The sequence below is a fragment of the Anabrus simplex genome, chromosome 2 (genome assembly GCF_040414725.1).
Source record: "Anabrus simplex isolate iqAnaSimp1 chromosome 2, ASM4041472v1, whole genome shotgun sequence".
In the NCBI taxonomy this organism is placed as follows: Eukaryota; Metazoa; Arthropoda; class Insecta; order Orthoptera; family Tettigoniidae; genus Anabrus; species Anabrus simplex.
Window position 1 is genome coordinate 59033464 of NC_090266.1, and position 24414 is coordinate 59057877.

The 24414-nt window shown below is 37.8% G+C and overlaps 1 protein-coding gene across 1 annotated transcript in view; it reads left to right on the forward strand.

The window, feature by feature from the left end:
* The window catches only part of Sptz (Spastizin), a 713541-nt gene that overhangs the window by 518222 nt on the left and 170905 nt on the right, over window positions 1-24414 (forward strand). The window contains exon 26 of the mRNA XM_067139843.2: window positions 3637-3750. Within this exon, the coding sequence (XP_066995944.2) occupies window positions 3637-3750 (114 nt within the window). The remainder of the gene's footprint in view (window positions 1-3636; window positions 3751-24414) is intronic.

The following is a 24414-nucleotide window of genomic DNA, read 5'->3' on the forward strand; positions in this document are numbered from 1 at the left end:
TAATCATTCAGAGATTATTATTTTTCTCACATCTGCGTTAGTCTTGTGTTCCATTATTTTACAAATTATCTTTTTGGCCACGAACCTCATATTCTCTTGTTCGTCTATAGGGACCTCTACAATTGCTACTTCAGATTCCACCATTAGTTTCACTAATTCCCTGTTTTGAATGGTTTTACTCGCATGTGGCCAGTTACGTTTAGGACCTTTACTTATGATCTCAACCTCATCTTCCTTGAAATCAACATTGGTCAGGTTTTTAAGTAGCAGATAAAAAACAATATAATTGATATTGTTTTTAATATAATTAACATATATAATTAACATTTACAATTAAGTCGGAAGATAATAAAAGTCTAAACTACCTAGACGTAACAGTAACTAGAGAAAATAAAAACCTTCTTTATCATGTATTCAGAAAGCCTACACATACAGACAGCCTATGAGGAAAGACTCAAACCACCCGGGAGAACACAAGAAAGCGGCATTGTATAGCCTGATTAATAGAGCAGTAAGAACAACACTAGATAGAAGTGAATTTAATAAAGAGATAAACATTATCCAAGATATTGCCAGAAGAAATTGTTACCCTACGAGCTATGTCAACAGGATAAAGAGAAAGGTCATGAATAGACCTAACACTCTACTTGTAAATAGGAAAGAAAGGAAGAAATTTGCAACATTCACTTATATTAACAAACAATCATATGGCTTGGTTAAACTGTTTAGGAAACACAACATCCACGTATCCTTTAGGACCGATGATAATAATAATAATAATAAAATTTTGTTCAACTCGAATAGCGTAAACACCAGTAGCATTTTCAGTAAGTCGAGAGTATATAAATTGTCTTGCCAAGACTGGCTGCGAAAAAAAGTATATAGGACAGTCGGGAAGGACTGTTTCGGTACGGTATAAAGAGCATGTGAATGCACAAAGACATTTTAGATACTCTGCTATGTGCGAACACATGTACGAAAATAATCATCACTTCACTAATATTGAACGGGACATGGTTCTATTACACCCGCTAAACAAAGGTAAACAAATGAATACCCTTGAAAAGTTAGAAATTTACATGTTATAAAAATTTGATAATGAAAATAGGCTTAACAAGCACATGGCAGAGGATAACCAGTTGTTTAAATTGGTGACCCAATACGTGAGAGCAAAAGAGAAGGAAGAAAAGCGTGTAAGAGGGAAAGTATGACGTTAGCACACGGGGGCAGTACTCTCCCCTCATTCGTCCATTCACCGCGCCTCCCACTGCAACTCCGCAATCAGTCGCCGAACAACTCCAGCCGCTTTTACATCCTTAATAGTTATATGACAGCCTCACGTACTTCTTGTATCAATATATTGGTAATTTTTAATAATTTTACGCGTTGTATTCTCATTTTGTTTGTTATAGTCTTCCGATTATAGTTTCTATTTTACTTTTCCCTCCTACAGATCATTTTAAGCTCATATCACCTGGCTGCATAATACGTCCATTAACGGATGGTTTTGGCATGACAACAAGTTTTTGCACTATTCTTTTATTCTTAACTCCAATTGAATTTTACAAGATTTCATCGGATCATCAAGTACACAGTGATCTAACACCACAACAAGAACATAGTGCTCAATATTTTAATGTATACAGACTCTATTCTATTGTGTTTTATCGTATTCGACTAGATGGAATTTAATTCCATGCATCCACATTTTGATTTTTTAAATGTTAAACTGTATTGGCAATAGTTTTGGATTTCTTACTGGGGGCCCCCTTTTTATTAGGTCTTCTTGTGTACAGGAATTTTAATTTTAATTTGACTAGCTGATGAAGGGAATGTATATAGATTCCTGAAACATGTACAGTAGAACCTCGATAATTCGAAATCGGTTAATTCAAAATCCCGCCTAATGCGAAGAAGCTCTCGTTCCCGGAAACATGAGATACAGTTTTGCATGTTATTTCAATTGTTTAATTCAAAATACGGATAATTCGTAATTCGAAGTACAATGTCGGCCCCATTACCGAAATTCAGACTTTTAATTCGAAACTGCCTTTACATTTTAAAACAATAGTATGTTACAGAGTAATTTCAACTCGAAATTTATCTGCTCCGCGTCATAATAGAACGCGCGTTCCGGAACGTGGAGGGGTAGCTTTCCGCACTTACCCTCACTTCGGCGGGTCAACAGTGCGCTTCATGATTGCTAAGTTGAATGAAATCGGAATTCTTGTTTGTTCAACCTTTTAAGGAACGCCGTAATATCACGCAACATGCAGTGTGCGGGAAAACAGAATCCGCGAACACTGGCGATGCCGACAGCGGACGAAAAAACGTGGCAAATATAATAAATTCGTAGGCACCGAACAATATTGACATTGCCGGTGAAACTGCATTGCTTTATTTTAATGCGAGCCCAAACGGTCTTATTGTTTTAAAGGAGAAATTGCCAGCCTGGAAATAGTACAGTGTGAGGGATGGGTGTCATAGTGCGTTGCCATGCACATGGAAGCGAGATACTTTATTCCTTCGTCATAGGAAACTTCGATAAGACAAGATGTTTTAAGAGCGTCCGGCACTTTCCATGCCAGTACAAAGCATCTATAATAAAAATGCAAACAGTAAAGAAATCCAAAAAATAATGCATTTGCACAGGGGAACCGGCATAATTTATCCTCGTCTTTGAATTGTGCGATTTTTTTTCTTTCGTTGCGTGAGGTTATGTTTGTCAGTGATTTATCCAAGTGCATTATTTGAACATTGTAAATGCACCTTGTTTCGGAAATAGTTTTTTCCATAGCATTTGAAAGGTTTAAACTGTGAATCGAGGTGATTGCATGTATTAATGGGTCTTAGAATACTTCGTGTCGCGGCAAGTGTTTACATTTCTGAAGTACCGGTACGAGAGAAGTGCCATAGCGGGAAATCGTACAGGGATAGAGTCATAGGAAAGTTCGATTTTAAGGGCATCGGGTACTTTCTGTGTAAATACAAGGCATCTAAAATGCATACAGTATAGTAATCCAATTAATAAAGCACTTGCACATGGGAGCGAGCATAGATTTCTCCTCGTCTTTGAATCGTGCTTTTTTTTCATTGCGTGAGGTTATGTTTACCAGTGAGATATCCGAGTGTATTATTTGAATACTGTAAATGCACCTTCTTGGATACATTTTGGAAATAGTTCTTTTTTCATGGCATTTGAAAGGTATAAACTGTGAATCAAGGTTAAATGCATGCAGTAACGGGCCTTAGAATATTTTGTAACGCGGCAAGGGTTGGTACTTCTGAATTGCGAATTGGCGGTTAATTCGAAATCACGTAATTCGAAGTCCGATTTTTGAGTCCCAACGACTTCGAATTAACGAGGTTTTTCTGTACTAGACTTATGTAAATAAATATAAATAATTAATATTTAGTATTGACTAGGACCATCCACCTACATATTTGTTGTGATCAAGTCACTACTGATCAGATACCAGCCACTATGGTCAAGATTATTCATAACCACCCTACCCCTCAAAATCTATTAATAAAATATAAAATTAGTGCATTGAAATTTGCATCATTGTACTGTATGATTTATTTCCTATTTTAATCAGAAAATTCTGTATTATCCAGTTCTGTGTCTCTTTACAGGTTTCCCAGTGTATGTGCTGTAAATCAGTGAATTTCTCCATGTTCAATCGACGCCATCATTGCAGACGCTGTGGCAGAGTAATTTGTGCTATGTGTTCTTCTAAAAGAATGAAGGTAATTATGAATTAATTATTATGTCTTTCAAAATAAAAATAATGCCTTTGATTTTTTCCATTGTGGTAAACAAAACATATCCGTATTGTTATAAAAATTGGGGAAGTCATCTGCTATATTCATTCTTATATATGCAACTTACAGATTATAACCCAATGTGGAAATACTTTCTCTTTTTTTTTAAATTATTTTTTAATGATAATTCTTTCTGTTAAATTTTTTGAATGAATTTCTGTCAAATCAGCATTAATAATTTTGGTATATAAAATTAATGCTGAACACAGATTCCACAGGTTATTTTAGTTAGATTGGTTTGACTTTCTACATTAATTTTGGAATATAAACGTCAAACACAGTTTTCACAGGTTATTCTCCTAGGTTTTAAAATAATGACCATCGTATTTTCATTTTTTTAAAGTCAGCCCTTGGGTTTTATACATACTTTTTTTTTGGAACACCAGAAAGAATACAGGCTAAATGGGGGTAGAACATGTTATTTTTAATTACAAATACTATGTATAAACAACAGAGTAAATATTTACTAGGCTGTAAGGATTTACGAGTGCAGTTACACTCTCGTCAGGTATATCTCCATGTTACACAGTCATGTTAAGAAAGCATGTTAGACATAGCCTTCTAAGATGGAGGCACTTGGAAAATATCACATACCATTGACCAAGGCAGTAGCATTGTGATCTAGCGATACACATAACCCTAACTGAAGCTTCATGGAAAATCTAATGGTGTGTATAGTTTGTTCCTGATTTTTTTTTCCTTTTTTGTGTCTTGTTAAAGTTCAACACAACCGAACATAATTTCTATCACTGTAGACTATGCTCACACGTCAACCAAACTGTGCTAATGATGTAATGTTGAGTAAAGAAAGAGAACCAAGTATAGCCTATAAAAGGCATCCTCAATATAGATATGAATGAGAACTGGTTCAGACATGCAAAGCAGAAAAGCTTATAGTTTCATAATAATTTGTATTAAACACAATGTGTACAGTAGTTTGGGTTTTGTTTTCACCAGTCTTTCGTCAGCATGTTTCAAGACTTGAGTTCTGTTTCCTCATTTTGCCAGATGGTACTTGGGGCATGGCTGTTTGCATGGTTCGCAGACGCAGTCCTCCTTGGGTTGTGATGTGATTCATTCCGGCATATTTTCCCGTGGAAACTGTGGGCGGCAAATCTTGTGTAGAGATGGCTGAGCTCGAAGTTCCAGGTTTCTGTTTTCATCACTTCTGTGTCCATTTCTTCTCTTGGTATCTCACTGGCTTTGTTATGTTTCTCCTGGATGAGGATTTTGTATGCTTGCATTTCTGGCAGCCCAAAGCAACTTCCTATGCCTTCGATAAAGTATAATTCCTGCTCTATTATGCACACATAATGTTTCCTTGTGAACTTATATATTGAGAGAGCTTTTTTAGGAATCTTGCTTTAATGTTCTCTAGTTTTCTAAGATTGTTCGCTATCAGGTAGGGCCTTAGTAGTTGAATTCCATATGTGGCGGTCGTCATAACTTTTAGCTTGAACAGCACTACAGCAGTTGGCAGGGAAAGTTTTTGGAGTTTAGGGGTGTCATATGTTGCTTTCGTTGTGGCTGTTGCCCTCTCTTGTAAATGTAAGCAGAGGGTGGTTCTGGTTGTTTGCATCGTGACCCCCAGGTACTTTAAACTCAGTATGAATTCTAGGGTTTTTCCTCCACACGTGAGCTGCTCCTTCTTGGATATCCTTCCTCCCCTTCCAAACGCCATTGCCTTTGTTTTGGGACTGTTTATTTCCGTAGAGTTTTCTAGTGCCCATACTCTGATGTTTTCCATGGCTGCCTGCAGATCTTGATTCCTGGAGAGGAGCAACATGTTGTCTGCATACATCAGCAGTTTAACATTTGTTGTGTGTATAGTCTGGCCAATGTCTGCTGTCATTACATAGAAGAGAACTGGGCCCATCGGATCTCCTTGTAAGACTCCCTTTGTTTGGGTGATAATCTTAAACATGATTATGCCGTCATAGATTGTCACATAGTTTACATTTAAAATTGAGTTTTTTCTAATTCTTTGTTTGTGCTGCCCAGTATATTCTATAGTTTGTGGATGAATGTTCTCCTATCTATACTGTCAAAAGCCTTGGAGTAGTCTATGTAGATAGCATACAATGGTGTGGTGGGTCATGCTAGCGTCATTGTTATTTTTTGTATGAGTTCTTGAACAGCACATAGTGTTGATCTGCCCGGGGTGAAGCCGTGTTGGTTTGGTGGTATATCGATGTATAATCTTTGTTCCATGCATCCTAGTAGGATCTTGGAGAAGAGTTTGAACATAATATTTTCAAGGGCAATTCCCCTGTAGGAGTTTGGGTCATCCTTTCTTCCTTTACCTTTGTAGACGGTTATAAGTGTCTTTCTCCATTGTTCTGGGAATGTATTATTCTTTAGGCATTCATTGAATAGGCATGTTAGCAGTTCTAGCATGTCTTGGAGTGTGTCCTTTAGGTGTTCCATGAATATCCTGTCAGGTCTGGCCACTTTTAATATTTTTCCTCTTTCTTATGAGTTAGTTGACTTCCTCTGTTGTAATTGGGCTCGTGTCTTGTTTGTTTGTTGCGTTTGGTGTGAAGCAGTTTGTCATTTTACCCTTCTCCCCAAGGAGGTTGTTGAAGTGGGCTTCCCATTGTTCCATATTTACGAGTGGGTTTGGTATCTTTTTCTTCGAGAGCCGTAGTATTTTGTGAGGTTTCGCTGTTACCTCATTTATCAACTTCTGTTCTGTTGAGAGGTTGTGCTGTATCTTCTTTTCCTCCAATAGTCTTTTGTATTTCCAACGTTTTTCAGCATATTCTAGTGCTTCCCCTCTGTGTTCCCCAGTGTTATGAAGGAGTTGCAGTGTGCTTTGTCTCATGATGTAACACTCTTCTTCAAACTATGACTTTGCAGTGTGTTCATTTGTGAATATTTGAGTGGTGGCACATAGGATTGTGTTGTTCAGTACTGATTCCGCTTCATCCAGATTCATTACAGTACAGACTATAAATCTCATGTTAGATTCGTATTGACGGTTGAACTTATTACAAATTGTACAAATTTCTGCTGATTATCCTCCTATAGCTCATTCCGCGAAAATAAAACTCTCCTCGGTAGACACACACATCATCCTCGCCAACCACACAGCGGAATGACTCAAAAGCAGAGATTCAGACTCCCAAAATAATGCAGCAAATATCTAAAACATACAGGGTCCAACCCTTAACACACGCTGCTCACAAGTCTACCTGAGGCAAGTTACACAAACATGAAAATGCAGGCCTTTCAAATGAGGAACGCATCCTCTTACTCATAATCACATAAAATATCACGTCCTAAAGTTGCCAAAACTGACGTCCTCTAACATTCGCTCGCATGAAAGGAAACAACACCGCGCTGGTCAAAAATCAAAGCACTCATGCTCGTTAAGTTAAACTTGGTCCGGCCCCGCGGTGAAGGGGGCAATGCATCCGCCTGTCACCCGGCGGCCCCGGGTTCGATTCCTGGCCGGGTCAGGGGTTTTTAATTGCAAATGATTAATATCCCTGGCCTGGGGACTGAGTGTTTGTGTCATCCTTAATGTTCCTTTCCTCACATTCAACACTTTACACTTCCGCTATTTCCAAATACACGCAGGTTCACAACGTATGGTGCAAGTAGGGGCAAAAGATCTTCTTAGGTCAACGCCCTGAATAATAGCATTTCTTTTATGTATATATAAAGAAAAGAGTTAAACTTGAATAATAAAGTGGCCAACTCTATAATAACACCATAACTAGTAATTTAGAAATTACCACATAAACAATAGATCATGTCTGTAAATCTGAAAGTTACTGAAATGTCTCATCCTATCAACTTGCGAAAAATGCATTAATAACAATAAATATTTAAAGGAAACTGATTCTAAAATTCGGAACTTGGAATACAAAACTGCGTTCGAGGAACTTGTGAATCAATCACTAATTTACACTCATCTTTATATTTAAATAATCATGAAGATTACCAAAATTCGTGGATCCAACTCCACTATCTCACACACTCTCATTCTCACTTCATGCAATAAATCCCAGAAAACATGAAGGCATGTTTCTGTACACTTTGAACTCCCATTAATCTAGTCCTTGCTGACTTTAATTTAAATCCTTAGTACATTTACATTTAAGCCCTGAGACATTCACTGCGTCTCAAATATCAAAAGAAAACAAATCAAAAATATACAAGGCTAAAGCAAGAAACTGACTTATGAAAAAAAAAAAAAAAAAAAAAAGAATGACTCTAACCACTTGGCTCTAAAATCTGAATAAAATGAAAAGGCAAACTGGGACCTCATGCAACCGGTCCACATATACTTTACACTTATTTACATTTACAAGCTTCCTAACATTTACTGTAATAGGATGTTGTCCTTGCAAACAACAGCTAAACCTACTGAAATTAAATAACAAAACTAACCTATTCCCTTTGCTACATTAAAATGTGTGCACACATACATAATTATATTGCAAATCTAGTACTCATCTATTTGTTGATTCGGCTGCCTGCCTATGGAATAATATAATATAATATAATATAATATAATATAATATAATATAATATAATATAATATAATATAATATAATATAATTCCATAGAACTGAACTGGGTCAGTCCTTGGTTTTTCATCCTGGCGTAGAAATGTGGTCTCGTCGTCTTGCTGCTGCTGCTGCTGCTCCTCCGGCGGTTGACTAAGAAAAAAACATCTGTTCATTCACGATATTGAAAAAGGGTCAAGTATACTAGTATACTACTGCCGAGGTAATTTCCACTGACCGTGAAAAAACAGTTCCCATTCAGCCGGGGGACAACTCTGCTTATCTAACCCTATAACTAGGTCAAATATTCCCCACTCGCTCCATACTTCGTCTGTATTATGTCACAGCTCTAACATCTGCCACTGTACATAAATGCTGGACTAGAAATTGTGATGTTTGTGTTGTATCTCACCTGTCTTCTAAATTAGCCAGGGTCAATTGGTAGAGCGTGTGGTTGCTGTTCAGATATCAATGTGGGCTAAGCTAATTAATCTAACCTCTCTATGAGGTGAATACCATGAGTATATTGACAGGAATACGGATACATAAATCTCGTAAATAAGAGAAAGAAATCAGATAAAATGGATTTATTAATCTAAGACATTAATATAATTCATACTAAACAAATCCGGCTCCATGGCTAAAGGGTTAGCGGGAATTTTAACCTTAATTGGTTAATTTCGCTGGCACTGGGGCTGGGTGTATGTGTCGTCTTCATAATCATTTCATCCTCATCATGACGCGCAGGTCGCCTACGGGAGTCAAACCAAAAGACCTGCATCTGGCGAGCCAAACTTGTCCTCAGACACTCCCGGCATTAAAAGCCATATGCCATTTCATTTCAACACGAATTGACACCATAAGAAGCCAAATGGCCAATAAGACAAAGAAAAATGTGCCACGCACATGTCCATTTCATTTACACAATAAAATTAATTACAAACGGGTCACGGCCTGCCGAAAAGAAACACACAACTTAGGAGTGACTTCGGAGGGGTACATTATGAAATTAGATTGACGCAAACTTCGCTTTTATGTCCTAATCCCGTAGGGATTCGCTTGTAGAAGTGTCTTTACATATCTGCAGTAGTTAGTTACTCACACTAGTATTTGATCCAATTAACATCATTAATAAGCCAACGGCGGTAGCCGTGTTGAAACACCAGATCCCGTGAGATCTCTGAAGTTAAGCAACATTGGGTATGGTCAGGAGTTGGATGGGTTGCCACGCGCTGTTGGTGGGGGGTAAGGGAATGAAGGAGCGGAAAGGAACTGGCCACCCTATCGCACGTAAACTCCGGCTCAGGAACACCTCTGTGGAGGTTCGGACCTGCCTTTGGGCAGAATAACCCTTACCTTACCTACATCATTAATAAAGGAAATCAGTTCAATAACAAAGCTAGTCCTCAGCTGCAAATGGCTTACATGTACACTGATTCTAAAGTATGGCTGCCCTTACGCTAACTGAATGGCATAAATTGCCATCGACCCGTATTTAGCTATTGAGCTAAATAAACAGCAAATCTTATTCAATGCTGAGAGCATCGGCACAAACATCAGAGAATATAAACAAATGCAAAAATCATCCATCAAAATTACACAAAACTCGCAGATAAATCCAGAGAGGCTGTAAATAATTACATACAAATGAAATAGCACGTATGGGATCCTAAGAAATAAAACAATATATGCACATCTTCTTCCCAGGTGATCATTGGGATCTCCCAATAGCAGATAGACGCAAGGATTGCGTCTAAACATAAGACACAGGGCATATCTCTGCCATCCTACTTTCACTCTCTTGATCAGCTGTGACCTGTAAACATACTCTAGTTTTCAGGGAGAGCTTGGCTAAAGGACGGAACAAAACTCGACTATGAGACAGCCTTGAGCTGGTTCATTCAACTACGCACAAAGGGGGCTTGGTGCTACCTGCTAGACTTCACTCAGAGACAAGTATTCTTCCTCAACACTTGCAGTTCCAGTACTGCTCCTTCCATAAAATAACCTGCGGTCTCAACTCACAAAATAATCAATCGCATGACAATAAGGGCTTCAGCCTCTTTCATTTGAGTCTGCACATCATTATCCATAAATTCTGAGACCAATTCCGCCCATACACTTGGCGATACGCAGGTTCATGACTCTCCTCAGGTCATAACTATGGGCATCTCTAGCCTCCTTTAAATATCACATTCTAGCACCCGTTAAACTATTCATAACTCATGGCTTCTCAAGTCTTATTCGATCCAGCCCTAGGCTCGAAACATCTATAGTTGCATGCTCATCTGGCACTTTATACGTTAAATCAGCTGTTCTTCCGTCCCGTTTGTCCCGTCTTCCTTGCATAGTAAAGACTCTAACTAGACAACGTCGAGTGTCTCCTTGATTCTGCTTCATGATTACTCATGAAATTCCCATGCATTACATTTAAAAAATAGTAAAATAGAGACCACAGCTGCAAATTTATTTTCCCATACGATAACTACCGGCGTGCTTTCTATAAAATCAAAAACCAGATCTTGCATATTTACCACACAAATGAAATACACTAAAATACACCAAAAAAACCACTCCTGTATCTACACTGGCGCACCCTTAAGCTCCTCTAACTGAAAAATGATAGAGAAAACACAAACATACACACACAGCTCAGGACACATTTACATTATTGAAGTGAATGCAAATCAGTGCCATCTGGCTGAAAATTAACTTTAAATTACTTATTTACAACAGATATGAACTAGTGTGTAACTACTACCCCAGGCTTGCTATTATGTGGACATTAAAACTTAGCTTGCGACGATCTCAGCATTCGTGACGATCACATGGCCACAGTGTCACCACGAACTTAGGCCATGTTCACATCAGTCTCCAGGATGCACAAAGTCACTCAATCGACCCTTGGCACTGCCTCCATGGTTCTGGGTTGGTGAAGCTCCTGCAAAGTAGATGATTTAGGTTCTTCTTCACCGCTCATGGCACATGTGGGCCTAGGTCGCGACCTTAATGTTTAGCCTTTAATTGGCTACAGCCTGTGAGCGAAAATTAATCCATCCCGCTCACCATAAATTTAAGGACACAATGGTCTGGACGCAATAATTCCTCCTCGCGACACTATGACACATGCTGATACGACAGTTCACGCGACCACGGACTCGAACCGTTTTAGTTATTTGATTACACTGGCATTAATTAGTCTGCAGGGTTCTAGGCGTTAGCAGATAATACCGTTCTTTACCGTCTTTTCAGCGTTAGATATCTCACGCGCCAAACCCGCACTTGGCGTCACTATAACGACCGATACTGGTAGAGGTAATTACCTTATTTTACTCAAACTGTTAACACTCCCTGGGAACACTGAGTGATCCTTGACATTCTACCTGCTTATGCTATCTTTCATGGTTTAAAAGATCCCTTTGGAAGGAATTCAGAGGGGTAATCCCTAGTGATCTTAATGCTGCCGCTACTGCTGCCGCCACCATTTTGAGGTGCAGAGGAGGTGAGAGAGGGTGGTGACTGTGCCCTATAAAAGGAACTATCCTGGCATTTGCCTTAGTAAGTAGAATGGAAAATCATGGAAAACCATTTTCAGGACAGCCAGCTGTGGAACCAGCCTGCTGCCTTCCAAATGCAGAGCTGCTTAGCCAAAGCCATTGTTAGGGTGAAGCCTACTCTGCTCAGTCTGACCTAGCTGGCATTTTAACCGGGTCTCCTCATCCTAACTACTTGTTACATGCTAGTTATTCCCTGGCAACAAAGCACTGGTTTGGAGGAGTTTCATCCCGCGGAATCACATCATCGGGCACATATTCTCTAACAAAAGCTGCAGATATGCTTGAAGCTGAAGGTTACGTTCAAAGAAATGTAGTCCATTTACCCCTTGTGGAATATCTCACACCATCTGTTGACATCTCCGTGCTCCTGATTTAGCAAGGATTATCTTAAAGCATTTTATGACAAGAGTTTACAGCTCCATTGTAATAGAATCTGGATTCATCACTTAATAGTGTGTTACTTTCCTCCTTTTTTGTTTGTCCTGTGCTTTCTGCTTATCCTATACTTCCCATATCAAGATGGACTTCCTGTCAAGATGGCCTCTCGGTGAGTGTTGAAGTCCTTCCTCCTGTTGAAGCTGGGAAGAAAAAATGAGCTTGTTGGGTGTTGAGAAGAAATGGGTGTAAAAAAAACTGGGATTGCAAAGGAGAATCAGTCTACACTGCCCTCCAAAAAAAAAAAAAAAAAAAAAAAAAAAAAGTAACACTTCATATTTTGATAGAAAGCTCAGTTAAATTCTACATTGAATATGGTTACCAAAGCTTTTCCAGTATTTATTGATTGGCTATATGGACATTACTGGAGGAGTAACAATGAATAACAACAAAAAGATTTGTAATGTATTATAGTAACCCATTCAAACAATGGTGAGTGCTCCCCCACATTTTTCCTTTGTTTTGCACCAATTATGAAAGCCATTATTTCAGCATTGTAGTTGCTCTTGTACCTTTAACACTGATTGACCAGTATCTGAGAGGTTCCTGATCCAATAAACAACTCATCAACCTGCCTCTAAATGTTGTGGACACAGCGAAAGCAGTAGTATTGGTGAATAATGGCCAAAGCTACCGCTATATAGCAGAGCTTTGGAATACATCTCCTATAAGCATTAGTCGGGCTCTGAAACATTTTTTCATAATCATCATACCTACCAGATAAAACCTGGTTCTGGCGTCTCCGAAGACCTTAAAAAATAGTTAGTGGGACGTTAAACAAATAACATTATTATTAAACCTGGTTCAGGCTGTCCTAGGTGAACTTCTGCCTTACAAGATCACTTTTTGAGGCTACAAGTGTTAAGGAACAGGTATCTTAACAGTGGTTGAGGCTCGGAGTAGTCCGTTACAAGTTCACGACAGAGCTGTGAGTAAAAGCACAGTCAGAAAGAGGCTTCATGAGGCAAATTTAGCCTCTAGAAAACAAGGCAGAGGACCTGCAGTTCTGCCATAACAGTGGAGAGACAGTCTTCATTTCGTGAAGCTGCATGAGCATTGGGCTGAGGATCAGTAGGAACACATATTCTTCAGTGACGCGTCCAGAATTAATCTGAGGCCATTGTTTTTTAACACGTCACACTGACGCTGGGGAAAGGGAATAATAGTACCAGTCTTTAAGAAGGGGGACAAAATAAAATGTATGATAACTGTAGAGGAATCACACTCTTCCTACTGCCCTCTTATTACCTGGCTAAACTCAGCCACTGAGCGAGAGACTCCAAGGGAGAACGTTTGTTCATGGCTTTCCGATTTTCTAGAGGCATTTAAGGGAAAAGGATTGACGACCAAGCACCAAAAATAATTTTAAAACAACATTTCTGACATTTATTCACATAAACACTTTTGCAACAAAAATATTCTTGCTGTCAATTTCATTGTGTCCTGTCTTCTAGTAGTGAATTTACATAAATCAAAATGATCTTCGTCGATGCAGACAATGGTTACTCTCTGAAAAATAATATATAAACCTGGATTAGGCCTTTACTGCCTTTAAAAATTTAAATTAAAATATGGATTGAGCCTCCTATAACTCACAGTATTTACAAAATCAGCTGACAGTTATCTCAACTATTATTACAGAAGCAAAGTTGAACTTGAAAATTCCACTTATCTATTAAAGATTTACCACATGGTCATTTTTAACTAATGATCATTTATATGATTTTCAAGGTAGGTAACACTCGCTTATGTAATCAGTAGAAATCCTACTATTGAGTATGAGTCTACTTCAAAGTCACAATTAATTTATTATTATTATTATTATTATTATTATTATTATTATTATTATTATTATTATTAATTGTCATTGAATTGTCTGATAACATTTATCCTTGATAATCACACGATCGTGTTCACAAATCGATGTGTTCCATTTGATAAATTCCCAATTTAATCGTGACTCACTTGCTAAATAAATTATTTTATTATTACCGGTATTATTATTATTATTATTATTATTGTTATTATTATTATTATTATTATTATTATTATTATTATTATTATTATTATTATTATTATTATTATTATTATTATTTGTTACCTCCTTGGCTTACAAGTTAACTATGTTGCCTGTACACATTTAATTTCTATCCGCACAGCATTGAAACTCTTTGAAAATCAATTAGAAATTGATTGAAAATCAGTTATAAATCCATTGAAAATTAATTATAAATCATGTGTAAATCAGTTGAAAATTCATTAATAAATAACTTATGCCTGTTGCGCATGGTAAAATTTTCTGTCAAATTTGTTGTACAATAATTTAATTTTATAAAATTTCTGTTGCTCACGGTCAAATTCAAGTTTTATAAAACATTTGATAAAACTTTTCATAAAATAGGACATGTTCTATTCCATAAAATTAATTTTACGAAACGAACCAATCAGCGAAGCTGACATCACGATGATGTTGGCGCTACGTCGTGAGAAGATTGTGAAGCTCGATTGTAAACAAACACTTCTTTCTAAAATGGCAGGATCCGGGTGGACTAAGGAAGCTGTTAGTGTTTTACTGATGAATACCAGAAATATCCTTATTTGTACGAAGTTAAAACACCACTTTACCACAACAGAAATGCAAGAAGAGAGGCAGAAAACACAATCGCCGAATCCCTACATGAATGCTGGTCTTCTAACCTCAACTAATTTTCGACCTAGGACAGCAATCCTCTACCTTCTTCTCTTCTTTTGATCCAATCCTGAGTCCAGCATTTCCTGGCATTTCTTTTCTTCCTTTTTACCACTGTACAACATATAAGTGCAGCTAAAGCAGCAAGTTTTGCTTTGTTTGTTGGAGCCATACTCTCAAACACACTGTAAGTTGAAAAGCTGATTCTTGGTTTAAAAGTTTATCGATAGATGGCAGCACATACAAATCTTAGTTCAGAAGTGAGTTCATTTTAAAATAATTTTACCGTGAGCAACACAATTTGTTTTTACCAAAATTTTATAAAATTAACTGTACAACAAATTTTACGAAACATTTTACCATGAGCAGTAGGCATTATAAATTATGTGCCTTTGCTGATTTTTAACAAAATGATCTTTTGACTAAATCAGCTTTAAAAGAAAATAAATTCAAATCTAGTCTTACTTGGACCTAATCTCAACAAATTTTCCCTTAAAGTACACTTCTATCAAATCAACACTGTGGCAAACCAACGCTGGAATAATCTGAGTCATCGCGGTGAATGCATAACCAGATTAAGGCACAATGTGAAAATGAACACTTGAAAATAATTCCAACTACTTCATTCACTCACCTCATTCACACAAGGGTAACACGAAATTTATGTACATGTTTTACATACGAATCCTGACTTAATTAGTTATTCCATTATTTTTAAACATGGTCGGGTCAATAAGATCAAATAAATGAACTTATGTCCATTAGCATGATCAACTTAATTAGTGACCAGTGATCGAATTGGAGTTATCACTTTCATTGAGCCTATCATTTAAGAACGACGACAATCCATCTAAATTCCAGAAAATTATTCGAAGATTCCAATAGAATTAAATAATCCTCACCATCACATGGGTTATCAAGTTGCAAATATAGAGTCCTTGAGCCTCAATTAATTCATTATTATTCCCTACACTCACGAAATACATTCGACACGTGCTCAACATTTATTACAACTCGCTGTGTTCCAAAGACACAAGCAACAAATTATTCTAATTTTATCCCTCAGGATCACCAATATTCCAGGCGCAATTATTAACAGAGCAAATCAGATATCATATTCAAGAATATTATAACTCAGTTTATGGCTCACAACCATTAAATTACCTTTTAACCTGGTCTCATACTTGAAAATTATTATTATTATTATTATTATTATTACTATTATTATTATTATTATTATTATTATTATTATTATTATTATTATTATTATTATTATTATTATTATCATCATCAGTGATTATTAAGTCTATCCGTCCTCTTGAAATTGTCATAAAAATGGATGACACGATCCTAAAGAATTGTAAGTAAAGCATGGATGACACTCAATTCGACACTACTTCTCAAATTTAGGTACGATTCCATATCACAATATTTCAAATATTACATGTAAATCAGGTAAAGTTTAATGCGAGGTCAATGATTTTACACATAAAAATCCTGCACTTGAGAATTCATTCAAAGAATAACTACAGCAAACTACTCTAATAGAGTTCAAAAATTTCAGTCACACAGGTAACTCGTCTACCTCGCTACCTTTAAGAATGGAAAATGGAAATGAATCAAACTACAGCAAATACTAATAGACTATGATCTAGGGAAGAAAATATCACCTAGGGATTACATAGATGAGAAAGATATTATACAATAAATGGGTACTCAAATGTTAGCTGGTATTCGACTCCTGGCTGAGGTCTATTTCATTCTGGCATTTCCCTTTCGTTCACCTTCTCCATGCCAGAATCCCCTTACATATTTAGCAGCTCGTGGAGACACAGCAGTTGACGTCCCACGATGAAATTGTGGTGATTCTTGAAGAAACAAGATTCATCATGAGGTGGTCGACGATCCGTTGAGCTGGGTCTTCACCACATGCACATAGAATTAAGCTGTAACTAACACCAACAGGCATTAAAATATGCACACACCAGTTGAAATGTTCACTAATCATGTGGAGAAATGAACTTAACTTGAATCCTCTAAATTTTCATTTCCACTCGGTGAAGTTCTACTTTGCATTACTATAGTCGCAAGTAACGGAGAAGATTATCGTCCATAGGATTTAATTAAGTTCCTCGTGGTTTGACGAGCAGCAAGTACATAACATCAGCATATCAGAGCAGCGCAGAGCAGAATAAGTAAGAGAAAGATTTAATGTGCGCACAAAGTTTTATACCTTTTGGCTCAGGGGTGTGTCGTTTTCCATGACGACCATTGGTTCACCAGTGTCTCTTTTAATTGGCTATGACTATTCCAGAAATTTGTAGATTGAGCTGGCTTGCTGATCAGGCACGCGCGCTGTAGCCTCGGGGAACCTGTCCGTCATGTGATCTCCCCCTTCACTCGATCGAAGAATAGATCAATACTTGCTCCTTCTTAACTGGTAAAAACCAGCCTGACACACTAACACGGCTCGCTGAATGACAAATCTAGCCCTTGTCAAGTAATAAAATTTTCAATGTGGGCCTGTAGCAAATAATCTAATTATGACCAAATTTGACGGGGACACTACAAGTGCCAACAATGCTGGAAAATTATTAGAAAGGAGAATGAGAAGAAAGGTAGGAGAGTTGCAGGAGGAACAGTGTGCCTTTAGAAGTGGAAGATTTACAGTGAACCCAATCTTCAGCATGAGGCAATTAATAGAAAAGAGTTGGGAATACGGAAGGATCTGGTCATGGCATTCATAGATCTGACAAAGACATACTATAGTGTTCCAAGGAGGAGGTGTGGGAAAACATGGTCAAAAAGAGGCTGGATGCACAGACTGTAGAAATGGTGCAAGTCTTCTTCTTTTTGCTTCTCGATACGTTTCTGCTTATGCAGGTCGTTCACAGAACCTCTTCCAGTCTTCTCTTTTTTTTTCCCACATTCTATTGTTCATCACTGTCTGCACTGTAGCCCTCTCAGATTTACGTCATCCTCCACCTGATGCCTCTGTCTTGTTTGTGGTCTTCCAACTGGTCTTCCTCCAGATTCTGCTCATTCCAGAGCTCTTCTTGGTAATCTTTCTTGTCCCATTCTTTTGACGTGGCCAAACCATTTCAGCCTATTTCTCTCCATAGTTTCTTTTACAGGGTTACTGTGTAGCGCGTTTCGTATGGTTTCATTTCTTATCTTGTCCCTCCTTTTTTTACCCAAAATCCCTCGCAGAAAGCACAACTCTGTCGCTTGTAATCTACTCAGATATTTTTTTGTCCAACATTCTGCTCCATAGGTCAATATTGGCAAATAATACAATTTATATATCATGATTTTTGCTTTGGTAGGTACTTTCCAATTTCTAATTATGTCTGATATACAGTAATAAAATTTTGAGCAATTTCCTAACCTCTCTGAAATTTCTTCCTTGATGTTTCCTTTCCCAGTTAGCTTACTTCCTAGGTCAGTTCTTTAAGAATTTTTCCATTACAGCTAACATCCTTCATTTTTTTGTTTTCTTTACTGAATTTCATTACCTCACTTTACGTTAAACTTATTACCATGCCTGCTTCTTCAATTGCCCTTTGCCAGGTATTTCGCTGTTTTTCCAATTTTTGTTCATTTTCTTCCCGTATCATTACATTATCTGCATATGCTGTGACTTTCATATCATTTGCTGTTGACCCTTGGCGAACTTTCCTCTTAATGTTGTCCATCACTGTATTTTAGAAGGACATATCAGAACAATTGGATTCAGGAGGTCAGTTAGATTGCATAGCCATAGATCTGTCCAAAGCCTTTGATAGAGTGGAACATGGAATATTATTAAAGAAATTGGAGGCAATAGGATTGGATGTAAGGGTTACACGTTGAATAAAAACATTTCTAAATTCAAGGGTTCAGAAGGTCAAAGTAGGAAATAATGTATCACAATGGAAGGGAATTGCACAGGGTAGTATAATCGGTCCGTTACTTTTCTTAATGTACGCAAATGATTTAGGGAACAATATAACATCAAAAATAAGATTGTATCCAGATGACATAATTGTTTATAGGGAAATAAATAACATTGAGGATTGTTCAGAATTACAAAGGGACCTTGAAAGTATCCAACAATGGGTTGAAGAAAATAATAATATGAAGGTTAATGGAGGCAAATCAACTGTTACAACTTTTACAAACAGGAGCTTTAAAACTAAATTTGAATATACTTTGGATGAGGTAGTTATCCCAAAAGATGGCAAGTGCAAATACTTAGGTGTGAGATTTGAAAGTAATTTGCACTGGAAGGGTCATGTTGATGACATTGTTGGGAAAGCATACAGATCATATTTTTGGAATATTTATAAATAAATAAAAAGTTTGTAATATTTATGGAAAAAATATTTTTCCCATAACCTAAAGATTAACAATTGTGCTTATTGTTCAATATTTTTCATCTAAGTTTCCTTATACAGCTGATGATGACCACTAAGTTGTTGAAACATGTTCTTTAAGTGATAATGTTTATTTCATTTTTCCCAACGCAAAAAATAAAGTATTGATTAGGTGGTTCTTTAATTATTCTTGTTGATATTTAAAATGAGTTAAGCAATAGATACATAATTAAATTAAAATAATGGTCATATTTTAATATTTGCACAATTATACAATGAAATGATCAGGTTTAATAGCAAAAAAAAAAAAGTGACTGGTTGAAAAATAAACTTTGTTGCCAAAAGTCCAAGAAATCTTTCACACCTCATTCCCCGAGCAATGCCATAATTTCACTGCGGTTCGCAAATTTAGCATTGCGCTCACAGCTGCAATTCACTTTCTCCCACTTCCTAGAAATGTGCAAATTATTCCAGTATAATAGTTCATTGACCATCTCAGCGTTTATCAACTGCATGAAACAGTCACTTTCCGTTGATAACTTCCTTGCCTCCCCTTCCGGTCCCGGCAGTATTTTTACAATATTCCTTGCTTTTACCCTCAAAGTATGTTTTGAAAAGTCCGTTATGGACCACATTGTTCCTCCATCTCTCCCGAAGGTAATTCTCTTTCGTTATCGTCTTCATAGATCTCACTCTCGGGATCAGCCTCCTGCTCTGTATCACTGTTATGATCCTGATCTGATACGTTTATAATTTCCTCCTCTCCATCCGAAAAATATGAGGCAGAGTCCTCTATTTCATCAGACAACTGGCTCAAAATGTCGGGTATTGTACCGTACCCAGGGGTAGTAACCCACTAGGACGATGCCTCCATTCCTGTATAAACATCCGATTAACTCAGGGTTTGGGCAGAGATGTGGGTTGGTTGTCAATGGGCCAGGCTAAAAGTCGAAGTTTCTCACTTAATTACAAGTAAATGACAGGAAAATGGAGGTATAACTTGAATGAGAAACAATAATAGGGGGTAGGATGAGTTTATTCACAAAATATCCCCGAATCATACTAATAGAAAACCAAGTAAATCAAATAATAAAGATGACATTGACATAATCTCAAAGACTAAAGAAAGAACTGGACATTAAAAATTGTTCCGTCCTCTTAGAAAATTTATACAGAGCGCGCTCTTGTCCGCGTCTCTATTGAGTGTCCAGAATGCATCTGGTTTCCGGCAAGAAAAAGAGACAGGCTAGAACTAGACAACATGTCGGCGAGACATGCATTCACGGCCACATGGCCTCCAACTTAATCAATAGCCATCCAGGCATTTCAGTTTATTGTTTAACGTGTAAATAGTTTCTATGTATTTTGTTAATCATGTACAATTGTAATAAAAGTTTCATTACGTGTAATATTGGTGAATGACTTGGCCCTATGGTCTTATCACGTGCTTAACCAAACTACAGTCCACTACCAGAATAATCATCGCTGTTTAGTAATACAACATGTGTGCTACAGCATTCAATTCGTCACCAAACATTTTGGTCCATTTCCGGGCCCGATATTACACGGCAAAAGTGAAACGCGTGTGAAATATCCGCAGGATTGGAAACATACAATGCAACGTGGGACTCTTCAGTTTACAAGGTCAGATTCCCTTTAATTACCTTTTCCTTGCATTATTTACATTTGTGTGAGCCAGTGCTTTACGATGGACGAGAACGAAATCGCAAAGCTGATCAAGCAACGGGGTTATCTGAAAGGTAGAATCACAAAAATCAAAACTTTCGTCGAAAAGTACGACACTACTCAAAACCTAGCAGACATTAGGGTTAGATATGATGCACTTATTGATTTAGAAAGCAAATACGATTTAGTTCAATCGCAGCTTGAGGTGGAGGATAGTAAACGAGATCATGGGGTAGATAGAGATGAAGTAGATGACATTGTGTACAGTTTGAAGGCAAAAATGCAGGTATTATTGTCGCCAGACCAACACGAAAATGCCGGTAGTATCAGAAGTAACACTTCCAATTCGTCGCATGAAAATATCAACATCAAATTACCCGCGATTAAACTACCCATGTTTAGTGGTAACTATGAAGATTGGATGTCGTTTGAAGATAATTTCAAACTATTGGTGCATGAAAATTCCAGTCTAGCAACCATTCAGAAATTTCACTATTTACTAGGAGCAGTTCAAGGTTCAGCTAAAGCATTAATTCAGAACCTTCCAACTACTGAAACAAACTATACGGTAGCTTGGAACCTATTATGTGATCGGTTTCAAAACAAGAGACTGATAGCAGCAAAGCATGTTAGAGAAATCTTAAACATTGCAACAGTGGAGAATGAAACCGCTGAAGACCTCAGGCAGTTCATCGGCACATTCTCAAGCAACTTACAAGCACTTAAAGCATTGAAATTAGATACTCCTCTTGAAGAAGTAATATTATCACAACATATTGTTGATCATCTTGATTATGAAACCAGGAGGGGCTGGGAACTAGAAGCAAACGCCAACAAAAATTCCTCCCTCAAACAATTAACATCTTACATTGAACATCGCTGCCAAGTCCTTGAAAGCATGCAAACATCTGTCAGTCAAGGCAAGGTGCGCGGTAGTAAAGAAAGCTCACACAAGAAAAAACCGTCGTCCTATACACATGTTGCATGCATTAACAATCAGTGCTCTTATTGTAAACAAGGTCATACACCAGGACTTTTTGCATGTGAAGCATTTCTCAAGTTAACAGTGTCAAATCGCATTCAATATGCTCGTGACAACAAACTCTGTTTAAATTGTCTTAGAGCATCACATAAAACATCAGAGTGTACATCCAGTCACTGTCGCAAATGCAACAAGGCCCACAACACATTACTACATCTTGAAAATCACAAGTCTAGTACAACTAATGAAACTACTTCTAACAACAAGGTGGTATTTGCCAGCGTTCACACAACTACCAAGAATGAACATCCATGTACTCGAAACAAACCATATGTGTTGTTATCCACAGTTATTGTCAAAATCAAGGATCACAGTGGTAAATTTCGCAAGGTTCGAGGACTCTTGGACAGCGGCAGTCAGACTCATCTCATTACTACAGACACTGTCAGCAGACTAAATTTAAAATGTAAAGAAGACACCACTTCTATTGTAGGCATTAACAATTCTTCGTCAACTCTGAAACACAGTGTGGATATTCACCTCCAGTCCACAACATCAGATTTTAACACTAACATAAATTGTTTAGTGGTTCCTGCCATCACAGGAGAAATGCCTTCCATGGAGTTAGACTACAAATCGTGGAACCTACCTAATGACATCACACTAGCAGATCCTAAATTCTACAGTCCAGGCAAGGTAGATTTAATCATTGGTGCAGAGATGTTCTTTAACATTTTAAAGACAGATGGGAAAAAACGTGCAGGTGATTACCCGGTATTGCAGGACACTCATCTGGGTTGGATAATTTCTGGTAAATGCCCTCAGTCAAACAGCCATCCTGCATGCAACACAGTCACTTCTCTCTTTGTCAAAAAGGAAGATCAACTCGACACGCAACTTCGTAAATTTTGGGAAATAGAAGAATTGCACACTAAACCTAAAACTCAGGATGAACAACAGTGTTTACAGCACTTCAAGGAAAACACCACACGCACTCCTGAAGGAAGATTCGTTGTCAGGTTACCTCGTAAAGAAACTCGATCACCCTTGGGCAATTCTCGTGATATGGCAACACAACGATTTCAACAACTGGAAGCAAAATTCAAGAAAAATCCAGTATTGCATGAACAGTATGCGAACTTCATGTCCGAGTATGAACAGTTATCTCACATGAGGGAGGTAGGCCTACATGCAACAAATGATTCTGAACATTATTACTTGCCACACCACGCAGTATTTAAACAAAGCACAACTACATCAGTCAGAGTAGTTTTTGACGCATCAGCCAAAACTACTACTGGAGTGTCGCTTAATGATACATTGTTAGTAGGGCCTACTATACAACAAGACCTTTATTCCATTGTGTTGAGATTCAGGACACACAACATTGCATTTACGGGAGACATCACGAAAATGTACAGACAAGTTCGGGTTCATGAAAATGACACGCAGTTGCAAAGAATTATTTGGAGGGAATCGCGACAAACAGCTATCAAGACTTACGAACTATTGACTGTCACGTATGGTACAGCTTCCGCTCCATATTTGGCAACACAGTGCCTCAAACAATTGGCAGAAGATGAAGCAACCTCATTTCCACTGGCATCAACGGTTTTACAAAGGGATTTTTATGTTGACGATGCCCTGTGTGGTGCGTCCAACATCGCTGAAGCATTAAAATTGCAAAGTGAACTCATAGCCTTACTCAATAAAGGTGGTTTTCCCATCAGGAAATGGTGCTCAAATCATCAAGCTATACTTGCCGCTGTTCCACCTGAAGACAGAGAAATTAACTTACCTTTCCAGTTTGATAATGATGACACCATACAAGCTTTAGGATTATCATGGCATCCTACGTCAGACAAATTCTTAGTGGCAAACAGAATCAAACACATTCCAGGGAACAGTAACATTACTAAACGCACCACTACGTCAGTTGTAGCATCTATATTTGACCCATTAGGATTGATCAGCCCATTAGTGATACTATACAAGATATTTTTGCAGGACTTATGGTTACATCAACTTCACTGGGACGACCCACTGCCAGATCCATTAGCATCAGACTGGGCAAAATTACAAATGCAGCTAGCACACATTGACAACATACAAGTAGAACGCCACGTATTAATTGAGGGTGACTTGGCAAATATTCAAGTTCATGGATTTTCAGACGCTTCCGAGCGAGCTTATGGCGCATGCATCTACCTTCGGTCAGTGAATCAGGAGGGTGAAGTATCAGTCAAACTGCTATGCTCTAAATCGCGCGTAGCTCCGGTTAAACGAGTCACTCTTCCTCGTCTAGAACTTCTCGGTGCAGCATTATTAGCTCAGTTGGTACACAAAACCATGCCAGTCTTAAACTTGG